Raw genomic sequence first — 18,243 nt, 5'->3', positions numbered from 1 at the left:
AGTAATTGAATGACCTCGGAAAAAGAAGAAGGAAGCGTTTGAGTCTTCCGGTGGTCCAAGATTGCGCGGAGCATATTTCAGGTTTGTTGAATCACTTGTAATGCGAAGGATTCGAAAGCGTTCAGTTAACCCACTTCAGATTTATTGAGAGGAGACGAATTTCAATCATAATTTGCTCCTGAAAAAACCTAAAACGTAATGTAACCAGCGCTTTCATTTCTCGCCAATGCTAATGTTAGCTTATTAGCATACGTTAGAACCTGACCAGATCAATATATATATATATATGGCTCTGTACCTGACTAGCTAACTAGTTACAAGACGCATGCACAGATAGTTAACATCTGAAAGTGTACCTAGCTAGCTAACGACCACCACTTATTAGTATATTACAGTAGCTATTAGTAATTGAGAATTTTGCTAACGCTACCGTTAGCTGTAAGCTAATTGGCATTACGTAACGTTTAGAATTGGTTTATTTATGTCAACGGGCCTAGCTAGCTAACTAGCGAATTAAAGCTACTTAGCTAGTTAGGCAGTATCCCGATAATGTAACGTAATACAGACTGTTAAGGAGTGTAGGCGAGTAATATTTATAGATTCAGTGAGATTTCACGCAACGTGTGTGTAGATCTCTATTTGACTTGGACGTATGACTTCTCTCCCCCTTTCTATCACCCCGACGTTTTCCTTCCATCATTTTTGGATTGGTTTTTTGTTTATTTTTTACCAGTGAAAGTGTGACGTTACTGCTATGGATAAGATACGAGGCGCTACTCAGGTAACAACAGAAATTATAGGCTACAAACTTGAGCCTCCTCTCCCCTACAACCCTATACGATGGAGAAAAAATATATATATATCCTGGGCAAGACCATCTATTATTACCCATCAAATTCTTATTCGTACAACCCTCTTGTCCCGAGGTGCGAAATAGTGTGTGTGTGTGTAGCTATGTACACCTTTGCTCAAATGATGAAACGCATGCATTGAACTGTATAATGTACTGTCCAAAGGCTACATGCAGGCCTACATCACATATCTAATGAACATAAATTAAATATTTGAACATGAATACCACAGTTGCCACTAATATGACACATCTCAGTGCACACTGCTCTTCCATTGTCCTCAGTGTTAGTCTGAAGCAGGGGGTCTCTGTCTCTGTAGCAGGCGGTGGCGAGCGGGTGCTGATGGGGGACGAAAAGGACACCTGGAAAGTGAAAACACTCGACGAAATTCTCCAAGAGAAGAAACGCAGAAGGGAGCTGGAGGAGAGTACGGAGCCCAAACGTCTGAAAAATGTAAACGGAAGAGAAATGCTGTGGTGCCCCAAACTGACCACTATACCCTAGTACCCCCTATACACTTGAGGAGATCTGAAAAGAGATTGGGATAAGGAATGTGGAAATGGCTCCACCTTGCCCCCTGATAAACTAGGTGAAATGTTTGCCATTTTGCTTACACATATCCGATAGCTCAGATCTCCACCTGACAATGGGCTAGGGGTTGATTTGGGGCACATTGTTTCTCTTCCCCCATCAGAGGATGCTGGTTCCCATTTTGACTTAATCGTGTATCGTGTTTATCTAAATGTATCACACAGACTAGAGCTGTACTTGTACTAGTGCCTCAAACTTATTATAATCTTACCTTATGTGCAATCAATCATTGTTATGGTTACCATACAGTGTTTTTTTAGAACATGTTTTTTGGGGGGGTGGGTCTAAAATGTCCCCTCTTTCTCATGTCTTGTCCAGTGCGTTCCGTGCCCTGTTCCACAGACGGATGATCGGGAAGCCAAACGGGACACTCCGGAAGAAGGAGAACTACGGGATAAAAACATGGAAATAACAATACGGAATTCCCCGTACATACGGGAAGATTCCACAGAGGACAGGTAAAGGGGATGCGAAAAAAGAGCCGTGGGAATTGGGGTCACGTTCAGGCGGGCCCGATAATGGAGAAAAAATGTTTCAAAACTGAACTTATTCCTTTGAATACATTTTCTCCCATTTTTGTCCCAACTGAACGCCACCCTGCTATGCACAGGGGCAGCCTGTTTGTTGAGTCGTTGGCACTAGACAGTCTTCCCAATTCCAGGGGAGAAGAGGATGAATCGCTGGCAATAAAGCCTCCCCAGCAAATTACCAGAAAAGACAAATCTCACCACAGAAAGGAGGAGAAGAGAAAGGACAAGAGACGCCGCCGCAGTCACTCTGCTGAAGGAGGTACGTTGCCATCCTGGGACGTGTATCGCTGTAGAATGCTGCATAGTGTGGTGTTAAACTGTATTTATGCATATGTAGCACCTATTAGCACGCTGTCACATTTTGTATTTATCACAGCAGCAGGGAAACGCGTGCGGCCCAAAGACAAGGACAGGGAGAGTGAGCGAAGAAAGCGGCAGTGGGAGGAGCAAGACAAGGCCCGGCGAGACTGGGAGAGGCAGAAACGCAGGGAACAGGCCAGAGCCCAATCCCGCAGAGAGAGGTGACCACTGACTACTGTGACCACACACAAATATACACACACACACACACACACACACGTGTGTATTAGCGTGGCTTGTATTAGCAAATATGTACTACAGAACAAAGAAATTACTTGTGTTCAAACGTATGAAGTTGTCAACATGTCTGTTTATCAGTGGCCTCTCATACTGTACACCTCAATCAGAATATGACCCCCAAGAGTGGGGCAAGTTTGAACAAAACAGTTTCAAGAGCGTAGACCACCAAAAAAAAACATCAGATGTCATATTGCTTAGTCTACCTTTTAAACGTGCAGATCCTCAAACAGTCACACTGTGGTCAGCCATCATGTTTACTGTGCAGTTACCTGTCACACTGTATGCTGTACTCTTCCCCTTCCCTGAAGCAGACATTAACGGTGTGGGGTGGGTGGCTTTTGGGTTTCTGGAGAGCTCCTGACAGGATTCCCCCGTCTTCCCCGGACTACAGGGACAGGTTGGAGCAGGTGGAGCGCCAGCGCGAGAGGGACCGCAAGCTCCGCGAGCAGCAGCAGAAGGAGCAGCGTGAGCAGAAGGAGAGGGAGAGAAGGGCAGAGGAGCGCCGGAAAGAGCGCGAGGTGCGCCGAGAAGGTCAGGCTTTACACATGCACATTCGCACACACACACACACACACACGTAAGGTTCAAGTTTATAGCTTTATAGTGTGCGTGAATGTACACTACCAGTCAAAAGTTTGGACACACCTACTCATTCAAGGGGTTTTTCTTTTTTTTTTTACTATTTCTTACGTTGTAGAATAATAGTGAAGACATCAAAACGATGAAATAACACATATGGAATCATGTAGTAACCAAAAAAGTGTTAAAAACAAATCAAAATATATTTTATATTTGAGATTCTATTCTTTGCCTTGATGACAGCTTTGCACACTCTTGGCATTCTCTCAACCATCTTCATGAGGTAGTCACCTGGAATGCATTTCAATTAACAGGTGTGCCTACTTAAAAGTTAATTTGTGGAATTTCTTTCCTTAATGTTTTTGAGCCAATCAGTTGTGTTGTGACAAGGTAGGGGGGATATACAGAAGATAGCCCTATTTGGTGAAAGACCAAGTCCATATTATGGCAAGAACAGCTCAAATAACAAAAGAGATTACATTAAGACATGGTCAGTCAATACGGAACTTTTCAAGCACTTGGAAAGTTTCTTCAAGTGCAGTCGCAAAAACCATCAAGCGCTATGATGAAACTGCCTCTCATAAGGACCACCACAGTAATGGAAGACCCAGAGTTACCTCTGCTGCAGAGGATAAGTTCATTAGTTACCAGCCTCAGAAATTGCAGCCCAAATAAATGCTTCATAGAGTTCAAGTCACAGACACATCTCAACATCAACTGTTCAAAGGGGACTGTGTGTGAATCAGGCCTTCATGGTCGAATTGCTGCAAAGAAACCACTACTAAAGGACACCAATAAGAAGAAGAGACCTGCTTGGGCCAAGAAACACGAGCAATGGACTTTAGACCGTTGGAAATTTGTCCTTTGGTTTGGAGTCCAAATTTGAGATTTTTGGTTCCAACCGCTGTGTCTTTGTGAGACGCGGTGTGTGTGAACGGATGATTTCCGCATGTGTATTTCCCACCGTAAAGCATGGAGGAGGAGGTGTTATGGTGTGGGGGTGCTTTGCTGGTGACACTGTGATTTATTTAGAATTCAAGGCACACTTAACCAGCATGGCTACCACAGCATTCTGCAGCGATACACCATCCATCTGGTTTGGGTTTAGTGGGACTATAATATGTTTATCAACAGGACAATGACCCAACACACCTCCAGGCTGTGTAAGGGCTATTTGACCAAGAAGGAGAGTGATGGAGTGCTGCATCAGATGACCTGGCCTCCATAATACCCCGACCTCAACCCAATTTGAGATGGTTTGGGATGAGTCGGACGGCAGAGTGAAGGAAAAGCAGCCAACAAGTGCTCAGCATATGTGGGAACTCCTTCAAGACTGTTGGAAAAGCATTCCAGGTGAAGCTTGTTGAGAGAATGCCAAGAGTGTGCAACGCTGTCAAGGCAAAGGGTGGCTATTTGAAGAATCTCAAATATATTTTGTTATACACTTTTTTTGGTTACTACATGATTCCATATGTGTTATTTCATAGTTTTGATGTCATCACTATTCTACAATGTAGAAAATAGTAAAAAATAAAGGAAAACCCTTGAATGAGTAGGTGTGTCCAAACCTTTGACTGGTACTGTACGTCTTTTGATGTATGTAAGGACACATTATTGGTGAAGGAAGCTAAATGTGTTGTCCCCCTCTGACAGTTCCGTCCCACCACCGTGCGCTGCCCGATGAGTACGGTGAGAAGCCCAAACAGAGCCACCGCAGCCGCAGCCCCATCCCCAACCAGGCTCCCCGGGATAGACCGGAGCACAATAGCGAGCCACGCAGAACTGCTGGTGAGACTAACCAATCAAGATGGTTTTAGATAATATTGCTTTGGTGGTAGTTAATTTCAAAACTTAGTTAAGATTAAAATAAATTAAATCCATGACTTGTAATTGTTCTGTGTGAATAGGGTGCTCATGTTGTGTTGTGTTTGTGGTCCAGCGGCAAAGGATGAGAAGCCTGAGGACAAGGACCTTCTCTCTGACCTCCAGGACATCAGTGACAGCGAGAGGAAGACAAGTACAGGAGAGTCCTCCTTAGGTAGACACTCATTTACAGTTGCAACATACCCCACTGTCACTTTACACAAGATTGGCATCACAAAAAAGGAATGAAAACAAAGCACACTCCTACTGATGTTAAATCAGTAACAGAGTTCTGTTATAGATATTCAGTCAAGACACATCTCCTTGTGTTATATGTCAATGTGGGTAGTTTGGCGGTGACATGGAGTGGATTTCTCTTCCCTAGGCTCAGGGTCGGGCTCTGACGATGAGGAGAATGATGAAGATGGATCTAGCAGTGAGGGAGAGGAAGAGGAATCGGGTTCAGGCTCAGGAGAATCTGACCAGACTGCAGGTCTGCTGAATTTGTGTGTGTCTGTGTTATCGTGATTGTGTGCGTGATCGTGCGCATGTCTTATCCCTTACTACCATTACGGTGTTGTCACAGTGATATGGTTCTGACCCACCCATTGTCTGTGTTTCAGGTGACGTGAGTGAAGACGAGCGGTCTGAGGAAGAGTTTGAGGAAGAGAGAGAGAACAGCAACCATATTCCCCCAGGTAGGCATTTCACACCCCATTTGTCTGGTGGCAGTCATTTGAACAGGTATTATTATTATGTCATGTCTGAGAGTAAAGTTTGTTTTGACTGGTCTTGAAGCTTGTTTATCTAAAAAGGTTAGGAGTTCTTACTCAACCAGCTGCTAGATGCAATTTTGTCCTGTTTCAATAAGTTATAACTGCCCCCTCATTAACCATCACAGTGCCTGAGTCCCGGTTTGACCACGACACTGAAGAAAGTGGAGAGGAGGAGGAGGAGGAAGAGGAGGAGGAGGAGGAGGCGGAGGCAGGGGAGGGAGACGTCACCCCCCAGTCGGTGTCTCACTCCCACTCAGCCACCCCTGAGCCTGAGGAGAACTACATCCCCGACTCTCCCCCCATCTCCCCGGTGGAGCTAAAGAAGGAGCTGCCCAAGTACCTGCCAGCTTTACAGGTCTGTGTTTGGAAGCACACCACACCTGGGTCAAATACCTGTTTGTTTTATTTCAAATACCTGAGGTGCGCTTGACCTAGCTTGCCCGGTACAATGGGGCCCAATAGAATATTCCAAGAAATGCTCAAGTATTTGACAAAGCTAATACATATTTGACCCAGACCTGTACACACACCAAATCGACGTGTTGATTGACATTGGTTTCATGTCTTTTCCAGGGGTGTCGCAGTGTCGAGGAGTTCCAGTGTCTTAATCGTATCGAGGAAGGGACCTACGGCGTGGTGTACAGGGCCAAGGACAAAAAAACAGGTACAGTGCCTTCAGAAAGTATTCAGACCCCATCACTTTTTCCACATTTTGTTACGTTACAGCCTTATTCTAAAATGGATTAAATTAATTGTTTTCCTCATCATTCTACACACAATACCCCATAATGACTAAGCGAAAACAGGTTTTTAGAAATGTATTAAGAATGAAGAACAGAAATACCTTATTTACATAAGTATTCAGACTCTTTGCTATGAGACTCGAAATTGAGCTCCGGTACATCCTGTTTCCATTGATCATCTTTGAGAGGTTTCTACAACTTCATTGGAGTCCACCTGTGTTAAATTCAATTGATTGGATATGATTTGGAAAGGCACACACACCTGTCTATATAAGATCCCACAGCTGACAGTGCATGTCAGAGCAAAAACCAAGCCATGCATGAAGGAATTGTCCGTAGAGTTCCGAGAAATAATTGTGTCGAGGCATGGATCTGGGGAAGGGTACCAAAAAATTTCTGCAGCATTGAAGGTCCCCAAGAACACAGTGGCCTCCTTCATTCTTAAATGGAAGAAGTTTGGAACCACCAAGACTCTTCCTAGAGCTGGCCGCCCGGCCAAACTGAGCAATCAGGGGAGAAGGGCCTTGGTCAGGGAGGTGACCAAGAACCGATGGTCACTCTGACAGAGCTCCGGAGGTCCTCTGTGGAGATCAGAGAAACTTCCAGAAGGACAACCATCTCTGCAGCATTCCACCAATCAGGTCTTTATGCTAGTGGCCAGGCGGAAGCCACTCCTCAGTAAAAGGCACATGACAGCCCACTTGGAGTTTGCCAAAAGGCACCTAAAGGACTCTCAGACCAGGAGAAAAGAGATTATCTTTGGCCTGAATGCCAAGCATCACGTCTGGAGGAAACCTGGCACCATCCCTATGGTGATGGCAGCATCATGCTGTGGGGATGTTTTTCAGCAGGAGGGACTGGGAGACTAGTCAGGATCGAGGTAAAGATGAACGGAGCAAAGTACAGAGAGATCCTTGATGATATCCTGCTCCAGAGTGCTCAGGACCTCAGACTTGGGGCTAAGGTTCACCTTCCAACAGGACAATGACCCTAAGCACACAGCCAAGACAACGCAGGAGTGGCTTCGGGACAAGTCTCTGAATGTCCTTGAGTGGCCCAGCCAGAGCCCGGACTTGAACCCGATCGAACAGCTCTGGAGAGACTTGAAAATAGCTATGCTGCGACGCTCCCCATCCAACCTGACAGAGCTTGAGAGGATCTGCAGAGAAGAATGGGAGAAATTCCCCAAATACAGGTGTGCCAAGCTTTTGTAGCATCATACCCAAGAAGACCTGAGGCTGTAATCGCTGCCAAAGGTGCTTCAACAAAGTACTGAGTGAATGGTCTGAATACTTATGTAAATGTCATATTTCTGTTTTTCTGTTTTAATAAATTTGCACACATTTCTGAAAACCTGTTTTTGCTTTGTCATTATGGGGTATTGTGTGTAGAAAACAATTTAATCAATTTTAGAATAAGGCTGTAACGTAACAAAATGTGGAAAAAGTCAAGGGGTCTGAATGCTTTCCGAATGCACTGTATGTGGGCTACCTTGCAATCGATTTCCAATCCATCCCTGGACTCCGACACACACTAAAACATGCCTTTCCCTTTCAGATGAGATTGTGGCCTTGAAGCGTCTGAAGATGGAGAAGGAGAAAGAAGGTTTCCCCATCACGTCTCTGAGAGAGATCAACACCATTCTGAAGGCCCAGCACCCCAACATCGTCACTGTCAGGGTGAGGAGCATAGAAATACATCTCATATTGGTATTCTATTTCTATGGTGAGCAGCACACACCTGATTCAGAGGAAGCCCCCTCAATATTATTTAGAAATTAGTTTTGTTTAGCTCCTTTCATCTGAAAGTGTATCACAAATTCAAGTTATAAAATGGTGGTAAAAAACGGATAAAATAGCAAGGTATACTAGTGCTAGCTGAACTTGTACTTAATCCTGTTTTCTCCCATGTTAGGAAATCGTTGTTGGAAGCAACATGGACAAGATCTACATTGTTATGAACTACGTGGAGCACGACCTGAAGAGCTTGATGGAGACCATGAAACAGCCTTTCCTGCCAGGTAACTTTGTGGGATACAGTTTGAGTTGGACTAAATACAGTACGCTTATGTCCGCCAGCCATTTTCCCATGTCATGTGGCTAGGTAAGTGGTGCTCTGTTTCGAATTAAAATGAAATGTGTGCTCTGGTGGGTTCTCTTTGTTTACCTAGCAAATGTAGTCATACTTCTGTGGTGACCATGCTACCACAAGGGTTAGTACTTCTTCCCAGGCAATGTGGTCTGGGGTTTAAATGATTGTTTTAATGTAAGCTTATGAGCTCCTGTCTCTCTCGTTTCCTCTTTTTCGTCGGCCTCAGGCGAAGTGAAGACCCTGATGATCCAGCTGCTGCGAGGCGTCCGCCATCTCCACGACAACTGGATCCTCCACCGCGACCTGAAGACCTCCAACCTGCTGCTCAGTCACAAGGGGATCCTTAAGGTGCCCTAGATGTCTTCTTGTATTATATTATTCTATGTCCCATTATATTAATATTAAAACCACTGTGGGTTGGGAACTTCAGATGAGGATTAGATCATCCATGGCTCGGATGAAGAAATACTAGGCTCTAGGCTTGTTGATGACAAAGAATAATGACTTTAATGTGTGTGAGAGTGTGTGCTTGCCTCATAGGCATCTTTGTAATGTTTGTTGCGCTGTTCTAGGTGGGGGACTTTGGTCTGGCCCGTGAGTATGGTTCTCCCCTGAAGCCCTACACGCCTGTTGTGGTGACCCTGTGGTACCGTTCTCCAGAGCTGCTGCTGGGAGCCAAGGTGAGTCGAAACTTAAGCACAGATCTAGAATCAGTTTACCCTCCCCAAATCCTAATTACCATTTGTGGGATGACATGCAAAACCGACCTTTGATCAGTGTCTCAGGGGCAACATAGCCACACAGTAACTAACCTCGTTCCCAGGCTATTGAGCGCAGCGCATATCAACGATTCAAAGTTGGCCTTGGTGGGAGTGACCATAGAATTCTATGGGAGTGACATTACTGAGTAAAGTATTTGTCCTAATAAAGAAATTTGCGAATCACATGACTGCAAAGCGTAGCTCTGTGCTTGTGGTGTACTAGTTTAGGTGGAAGGTGTTATGGGAGATGATTGGTTGGTAGATTAAGCTAATGCCTATGCACCAGGAGTTTCTGATGGTCTTTCTGTATTGGCTAACGAAGGCCAAGTTTGGCGTGTTGGTCCACCAGACTCTTCGCATTTGGGCGGAAGTGTCTGGGAACGAGATTACACACCTGCATTCGGAGACACAACAATACTATGTCAAAATACCTCTGGTCTACACAGACTCAAAAAAACTACTTCTGAGTCAAAACGTCTCAAGAAACATAAAAGTAATCAAAGACCCTCTACAGTCAAAATGGTGCCATTCTAAACCCTAAATAAGTCCCTACCTGACTGTGAACCTTAACACACCCAGACAACACAACACATACTTTGTACACCTTCAAGTAGTGTAGAAGTATGCGGTTCTGAACATAGCCCAAGACTACATACACACAGCACCAAGTCAAAGGTTGTCCACGCCCAGACTATACACTCCAACCCAGACTTGTGTAGTGCTATCTGTTCCTTGGAATACTGTGGTTTTAGCGAGTGTGTGTTTTTCTCTCCACAGGAGTACTCCACAGCTGTGGACATGTGGTCTGTGGGCTGCATATTTGGAGAGCTCCTTACCCAGAAACCTCTCTTCCCTGGAAAATCTGAAATCGACCAAATTAACAAGATATTTAAGGTTAGCTCATTTTGATCAAGAAGTCCATTTACTTCATACTGTCTGGAACGTAATAGCACTTTACCCCCACGCCTACATCTGAATACATTCTTGATAGCCACCACATGTGTTTTTGTGAGTTTTGCAGTTTTATGATCTCTCCACAGGGTGGCAGAGTTATGAATAGAATATAGTCGGATTAAATGGATTTCATGTGACGACACAATCTATTTTTCAGAAAGCGACAATGACCCAGTCTCTTTTAGATACAGTGTGATGTAACAGTCTTGTCTGACTGGGTAAACTGTAAAACTCTGATTAAAAGCTGTTCTCTTGACTGTGCTCCAGTACTCCTCACTTAGCAGTTCCTAACATACCAGACAAAGTGGGGACCCCCCCCCCCCCCACACACACACACACACACACACACACATTAACTCTGTGTCTGTGTGTTGATGCGTGTTCTCGCCAGGACTTGGGGTCGCCCAGCGAGAAGATTTGGCCGGGCTACAACGAGCTCCCTGCCGTGAAGAAGATGACTTTCACAGAGTACCCCTACAACAACATGCGTAAGCGCTTCGGAGCCCTGCTTTCAGACCAGGGCTTCGACCTCATGAACAAGTACGTCTACTCAACTTCAGCCTTGCACTTACCTCTAACCATCTCAACCACATGGTTAATTACAACACTATTCATTACTAACCTATTTACACCAAACCTCAGACTTACTCTAAATTCAACCTCAACTGAACGGTATATCTAAAGTTAGTGAATGCATTATTTTGACCTAATTCTTAATTATCCATCAACCTGAAAGACTATTGTGTATGCATCAATGTGCACGTGTGTGTCTGCGGCAGTGTGCTCTTTACTCTTTCAGCAGGGGGTTTAACATCAGCATTGCTATGCCTTGATGTAATGTGCGTCTGCCGTCAGGTCTGCCCTGTGATATGCTCGCCATGTCTTCTGCTTCAGTCACTGCACTCTTGGCAAGCTGACTATAAACAGGACAGAGAAGAAGCGTCTTGGCGTTGCATCAAAGTACCTCAGCCCTCCTCCATACCTGTGTTGCATTTCACAGACAGACCAGCTTTGGTTTTTATTTATTGTGTTGCATGTGTCTCACAACTTCAGTAAAGCAGGGCCTATCATAAATGAGTAGGCTAGGATATTTTACACGCAACAGACCGAAGACTGAACACACTAGCATCATTAGCGAAGAGAAGGAGCAGGCGAGCCAGCAAGATGGTGAGAGGATGCGGCAGGCAGAATGAACCATGCGCATATGTCTTGGTAATCTGTATCTCGCATATTTACCAAAGTAGCCTTAAGTTCACCTTTTCCACCCTGGTTTTATTTAAATTACATAACTTTCCCCAGGCCTTTATAGCAGATCATCTAGTTAGGCTATAACACGGCAAATAATATGTTTTGTGATAACTACACAGTGATTTACATTTTGTGAGAAAAAACTAACATTGTTTTTCAGTTAGGGATTTTTTCTAAACGCTGACGATATCAATTTAGTTTAAACATTCACACCCCTATTATTTACATCACACACCTGTAATGGGTGGCCATGTACGGCCAAGGGAGGGGCTGGGGTCAGCTTTTGGGTGAAGTTTGACACCAGTCCAACTGAGTGGAATGCAGCAACAGTCACATGACCCAGGAAGTGCAATGACCCCTGGCCAGTGGCTGCTAGCCGTCTCATTAGACCTTGACCGCCTGTGGTCCAGACTGCCTTCAGCCGCAGGACTGGACTGGAGTAACAGTCTATCCATGGAGTGTGTAGGCTTTCCAGATGGACATGGCAGTCCTGTTTCAGTTTGGAACATCACACTCCTCCATGGCACCAGGCTGTAGGGGGAGAGTTTAGGGCTGTGGCGAAGTGTGCATCTCACATACCAGGACGTGTACTCCGAGCATGTGCTGACCAGCTGGCAAGTGTCTTCACAGACATTTTCAACATGTCCCTGACTGAGTCTGTAATACCAACATGTTTCAAGCAGACCACCATAGTCCCTGTGCCCAAGGACACTAAGATAACCTGCCTAAATGACTACCGACCCGTAGCACTCACGTCTGTAGCCATGAAGTGCTTTGAAAGGCTGGTCATGGCTCACATCAACAGCATTATCCCAGAAACCCTAGACCCACTCCAATTTGCATACCGCCCCAACAGATCCACAGATGATGCAATCTCTATTGCACTCCACACTGCCCTTTCCCACCTGGACAAGAGGAACACCTACAGCTCAGCGTTCAACACCATAGTGCCCGCAAAGCTCATCACTAAGCTAAGAATCCTGGGACTAAACACTTCCCTCTGCAACTGGATCCTGGACTTCCTGACGGGCCGCCCCCAGGTGGTAAGGGTAGGTAACAACACATCTGCCACGCTGATCCTCAACACGGGGCCCCCCAGGGGTGCGTGCTCAGGCCCCTCCTGTACTCCATGTTCACCCATGACTGCATGGCCAGGCACGATCATTAAGTTTGCTGACGACACAACAGTGGTAGGCCTGATCTCCGACAACGATGAGACAGCCTATAGGGAGGAGGTCTGAGACCTGGCTGTGTGGTGCCAGGATAACAACCTCTCCCTCAACGTGATCAAGACAAAGGAGATGATTGTGGACTACAGGAAGAAAGAAAAAGAGGACTGCGCACGCCCCCATTCTCATCGACGGGGCTGTAGTGGAACAGGTTGAGAGCTTCAAGTTCCTTGGTGTCCACATCACCAACGAACTATCATGGTCCAAACACTCCAAGACAGTCGTGAAGAGGGCACGACAAAGCCTATTCCCCCTCAGGAGACTGAAAAGATTTGGCATGGGTCCTCAGATCCTCAAAAAGTTATACAGCTGCACCATCGAGAGCATCCTGACTGGTTTCATCACCGCCTGTTATGGCAACTGCTCGGCCTCCGATCGCAAGGCACTACAGAGGGTAGTGCGTACGGCCCAGTACAACACTGGGCCAAGCTTCCTGCCATCCAGGACCTCTATACCAGGCGGTGTCAGAGGAAGGCCCTCAAAATTGTCAAAGACTCCAGCCACCCTAGTCATAGACTGTTTTGAATTAGGGCTGGCCCCCACAAAAATAAAATATTGGTTTGTTCTAATCAAATCTTGGTTTGTTCTAATTGATTGGTCTACATTTTAACACGTGTATTTTTTCCATATATTGACACATCCTATGTGTTTTAATCAAATCAACTATATTTACTGAGCTTGTCTGGTTAAATAATTAAGACACACAAATGACTAGAGGGAGTCCGACCAGCAATTGATTTGATTGTGCCGGGCTAGGTTCAGACTTGCTGCGCTGTGTTTAAAAATATATATATTTAAAAAATGAAGACAGTGAGTGACTGTGACTAGCACCCATTGTCTCTTTCTCCTCCCTGCTGCAGCGACCACCACAGAACATCAGTGTTTAATTTTTTATTTATAAATTTACAGTTATGACGGAAGCCTGGAGGCGTGAATATACAGTATTTCAACATGTCCAGGTGATCGGGCTACACTGCTCTAGCTTGGTTCCCAAGTTTCTAAACCATACCAAACCATTATTCATATAGTGTCAACATAATATTTGAATTGAGGAAGTGTGACCATAATCATTAGGATATTTTAGCGATCCGCAGTACGTCCTAAATGCCCCCCAGCCTTCAGATGTGAGCGAAACAGTGCAATTGCGCTTGAGATGCGTTTTAAGGCTATGGATGAGAAAGTTAACTTATCATTTCCAAACGTTTAAGTCAGTTGTATGCTGCTTTGCTATCTATTAACAGCAAGGGTTGCATTAAATAGGCTCTATTTTTTTACTGATGCATTTGGCAATATTCAATTAATAGGCATATATAGCTTATGCGCAGCACTTAGTTAAATTTATGGAATCAGTTATTGTTTTCATGTGCAAACCGCGAGCAACACCTGTCAAACTCAGACATTTCTCTCAAAACACAGGGATGTCGATTAGCACAGGACTAGTATTATCAGAGAACCTTGAAGTTTGCCAAAAAACAGTAGGCTATTCAGTCTGGAATTGTTACTCTCCTGCCATGTAAAAATTACTGCCATGGCGGGTACAGACCAGACTAAAATTACAGATGTGGTGTTTTGTGCTCGTGCACATAATTACATTACCCGACCTCCCCCAGTAAAACTAATCCCGTCTGAATTGGGTACAATGGGGCCTGACCTATAGCATATCTTAAAGCCTACTAATGTTAATGACACTACTTATGATCATAACATCATGTCCCCTGTAGCTCAGTTGGTAGAGCATGGTGCTTGCAACGCCAGGGTTGTGGGTTCGTTTCCCACTGGGGGCCAGTATGAAAATGTATGCGCTCACTAACTGTAAGTCACTCTGGATAAGAGCCTCTGCTAAATGACTAAAATGTAAATAACAATAAGAAGGAGATCAAGAAAAAGGAGTGATGTTATTATAAATATTATTTTTCTGACAATTTGGAACAGTCTGAACACTAAATCAATTATAAATAATACCAGAGGCTGTTCTAATGGGAAAAAAGTGTAAATCCTTTATTAAGCAAAGATTGAATTTGTGAAATAGTTTACTTGACATGTTGTTGAGTGAGGCTTGGTGCTCACGGAATCAGTAGGCTATTAAACAAACACTCAAACAGGCAACAGAAGCAGGACCTGTCTTATTTCTGTAGATTTATTGATGTATAAAGCCAGGCACATTTAACAGTTAGGCTACTGATTATAGACCTAATTAAGTTAGGGTTTCCTCGCTCCTCACTTTTCTTAGACAATAAGGCAAGGGCTGTTTTCTCATCTCATTCTGCTGCTGCCTCCGCCACATTGTTCTCAACACCAATATGCTGGTTAACTTTGCTATTATGCACATAGCAACATGGTCTAGGAAAAGGTGCCAATTCAACAGCGGGAGAAAGCGCATTTTGTTATAAAATAATATTATTTTTATTAGCGTTTCTCCATTTTTCTTATGTAATATAACTATATACAGTTTCAGTAGCACATGTCGTAGACTGATGGACTGTGCCATCCCCACTGCCTCCACAATGGATAAGTCCACTCACAGGCGCGAATCAGACAGGTGTCTTGTACACCATGATATTTTATTTTTTGCTACTGCTCGGCTAAAGAAATCTCAGTCGACCAAACAATCGACCAGTCGACTAAATAGGGTAAGCCCTAATCTCAATAGTTTAAAGGGGACTTCTTCTCATCGGCATCTCTCCAACTTCTCTGATGTGAAATAACTGGACAGGCGAAAGACAACTCTTGGAAGGCGTTCAATTCAAAACAATGTTATTAATCCCGGAAGGTCAAGATTGCATTGTGTCAGCCTTGTTGCTTTCACTTACCTTGTGTGTTCAGATGAGATGAGGGAAAGGACGCCGCTTTAGACTATGGAGAGGGACCCCATGTGCTCTGTGGAAGCTCTAAAACAGATTACAGAAGTGCTGCCATTTTGAGTGACCTCTGCCGCCCCTGGCCTTGACCTTTTCCCTTTCCCCAAGGTTCCTCACCTACTGCCCCAGCAAGAGGATCCTGTCGGACGAGGCACTGAAGCACGAGTATTTCCGGGAGACGCCACAGCCCATCGACCCGTCCATGTTCCCCACCTGGCCTGCCAAGAGCGAGCAACAGAGGGTGAAGAGGGGCACCAGCCCGCGCCCCCCCGAGGGAGGCCTGGGCTACAGTCAGCTGGTGAGGCTGAGTTTAACTCTACATCCCTATGTCGACCTAGGGTTTGACATCTGAGCTCAGTTTCTGTCATACACAGATTGTTGACCTACAGCACTTTACTATGTGTTGTCGAGACATTCTCCCACTGCTTACTACTTATGTTTCTAGAATACATTATTTCTGTTTATTATTATAACAGCAATGTACCTCATCAGCTAAAGTGTGTGGCTTGTCCTCTCTCCAGGGTGACGATGACCTGAAAGACACAGGCTTCCATCTGACTACCAGCAACCAAGGGGCTTCTGCTGTGGGCCCAGGGTTCAGCCTCAAGTTCTGAGCTACACATGGAGGACAGGACACCCTGTGTATGGGAAGAGACAGACTAGCCTGGTCACCTGACCAGACAATTAATCATGGGACATGTCGTTTTTAATGTGGCTGGGCTTATTGTGGGAATGGCCTCCGGTGTCAGGGGTCATCTTACTGCCCTCATTGTGACCCTGTGAGGGTACAGACTGGTCGTCACATGACATGAACCATGGACAAACCCGCTTAATGTCTCTTTCCGTATGGATGAATCCCAACAGTTAAACCGTCAATTATTTTAACATTCTCGACTCTGACAAGTGCATCGAAACAAAACTACAATTTGTCAGTAGCTTAGCTCATGTTGGCTTTTTGTTTTCCATCTTTTTTTACACTGCGGAAGAGGACCAGATTTTAAGTGGTTGGTATTTCCTGAGTACTGGAGCTACTGTATAATAATGAAGCAGCGTTAGATCCATATCAATCCATCATATTGTAAGGACTTAACCGTATGACTGACGGCTAACATACCAGGACATGTTTTTGCTAGAAATAAAATGTTAAACCTTTTTGCTGGTATTTATAAATGCTGTCTAAGCTAAGCAAACAGCACCACACACTGCCTGCCAAAGAAAAAAAGAAGGGACGTTGAGTCCCAAAACAATTCCAGCCTTGAACCCAGCTCAATAGTAACCGTCCAAGAGTGATGTAATTCTTTGCTCTGCACACTTTGTCTCAGGACTTAGTTCTTTCAGGAGAAAGAGCCCCAGACTTCTGTCTTTGTTGTTAAAGTGGCTTGTGATTTTTAGGACTAAACCAATAAATTCTTTGATTTCTAGCTGGAGGAAAATAAACAGTACAGTCTCATTCCTGGGAGACGGCTGGCTGCTCGGACTGGAACAGTTGCAAAACGTTCCCTCGTCTGGGTACTCCTTAGAACCAGCAGAAATTGACATATACATTAATCAGTTTTATCTGCAAGTCCCCTCTAAGCCCTTCTGTGGAGTATTACACCTGATGTGTCAAATGAGTAGGAAAAGCATTGGCTCCACCTAAACATAGCAAAACTAGCTGGATGTCTTAGGTTTTCCATATCTGAATAAAGGTCCAAACAGTTCAACAATGTTTTTGGTTTACGCAACTTCGATCCAGAGCATCCCAAACATGGTGAGTATGCAGGCCATGGAAGAACTGGGACATTTTCAGCTTCCAGGAGGCTGTGGACAGATCCGTGCGACATGGGGCCGTGCATTATCATGCTGAAACATGAGGTGATGGCGGCGGATGAATGGCACGACAATGGGCCTCAGGATCTCGTCACGGTATCTCTGTGCATTCAAATTGCCATAGATAAAATGAAATTGTGTTCATTGTCCTTAGCTTATGCCTGTCCATACCATAACCCCACCGCCACCATGGGGTACTCTGTTCACAACGTTGACATCAGCAAACCGCTCGCCCACACGACGCCATCTGCCCGGTACAGTTGCAACCGGGATTCATCCGTGAAGAGCACACATCTCCAGCATGCCAGTGGCCATCGAAGGTGAGCATTTGCCCACTGAAGTTGGTTACAAAGCCGAACTGCAGTCAGCTTAAGACCCTGGTGAGGACGACGAGCACGCAGATGAGCTTCCCTGAGATTGTTTCTGACAGTTTGTGCAGAAATTCTTCGGTTGTGCAAACCCACAGTTTCATAAGCTGTCCGGGTGGCTGGTCTCAGACGATCCCGCAGGTAAAGAAGCCGAATGTGTAGGTCCTGGGCTGGTGTGGTTATAAGTGGTCTGCGGTTGTGAGGCCGGTTAAACGTACTGCCAAATTTCTCTAAAACGACATTGGAGGCGGCTTATTGTAGAGAAATGATCAACAGCTCTGGTGGACATTCCTGCAGTCACCATGCCAATTGCATGCTCCCTCAAAACTTGAGGTCTCATCTGTGGCATTGTGTGCGTGACGAATCTGCACACGTTAGTGGCCTTTTATTGT

The 18,243-nt window shown here is 45.0% G+C and overlaps 1 protein-coding gene across 17 annotated transcripts; it reads left to right on the top strand.

The window, feature by feature from the left end:
* LOC311150061 (cyclin-dependent kinase 11B-like) lies at nucleotides 1-16,826 on the top strand. 17 transcript variants are annotated; one of them, XM_084187314.1, is made up of 21 exons: nucleotides 25-81; nucleotides 734-781; nucleotides 1,171-1,278; nucleotides 1,761-1,900; nucleotides 2,053-2,231; nucleotides 2,349-2,493; nucleotides 2,964-3,103; nucleotides 4,805-4,939; nucleotides 5,091-5,189; nucleotides 5,400-5,507; nucleotides 5,638-5,712; nucleotides 5,916-6,145; nucleotides 6,364-6,454; nucleotides 8,091-8,212; nucleotides 8,448-8,553; nucleotides 8,851-8,972; nucleotides 9,197-9,304; nucleotides 10,163-10,279; nucleotides 10,731-10,879; nucleotides 15,783-15,972; nucleotides 16,196-16,826. In XM_084187314.1, exons 4-21 carry the CDS (start codon nucleotides 1,845-1,847, stop codon nucleotides 16,286-16,288), a joined length of 2,265 nt encoding a protein of 754 aa, XP_084043440.1. In that variant the 5' UTR covers nucleotides 25-81; nucleotides 734-781; nucleotides 1,171-1,278; nucleotides 1,761-1,844; the 3' UTR covers nucleotides 16,289-16,826. The 17 variants fall into 17 exon arrangements, with proteins under 17 accessions (XP_084043438.1, XP_084043441.1, XP_084043439.1 ...); XM_084187311.1 differs by having other exon boundaries at nucleotides 2,925-3,103; XM_084187310.1 differs by having other exon boundaries at nucleotides 1,171-1,440; nucleotides 2,925-3,103.
* The last annotated feature ends 1,417 nt before the right edge of the window (nucleotides 16,827-18,243 follow it).

This window comes from Coregonus lavaretus, assembly GCF_964263955.1.
Source record: "Coregonus lavaretus genome assembly, chromosome: 22".
Lineage (NCBI taxonomy): Eukaryota > Metazoa > Chordata > Actinopteri > Salmoniformes > Salmonidae > Coregonus > Coregonus lavaretus.
This window is presented reverse-complemented; position numbering and strand designations above follow the sequence as displayed.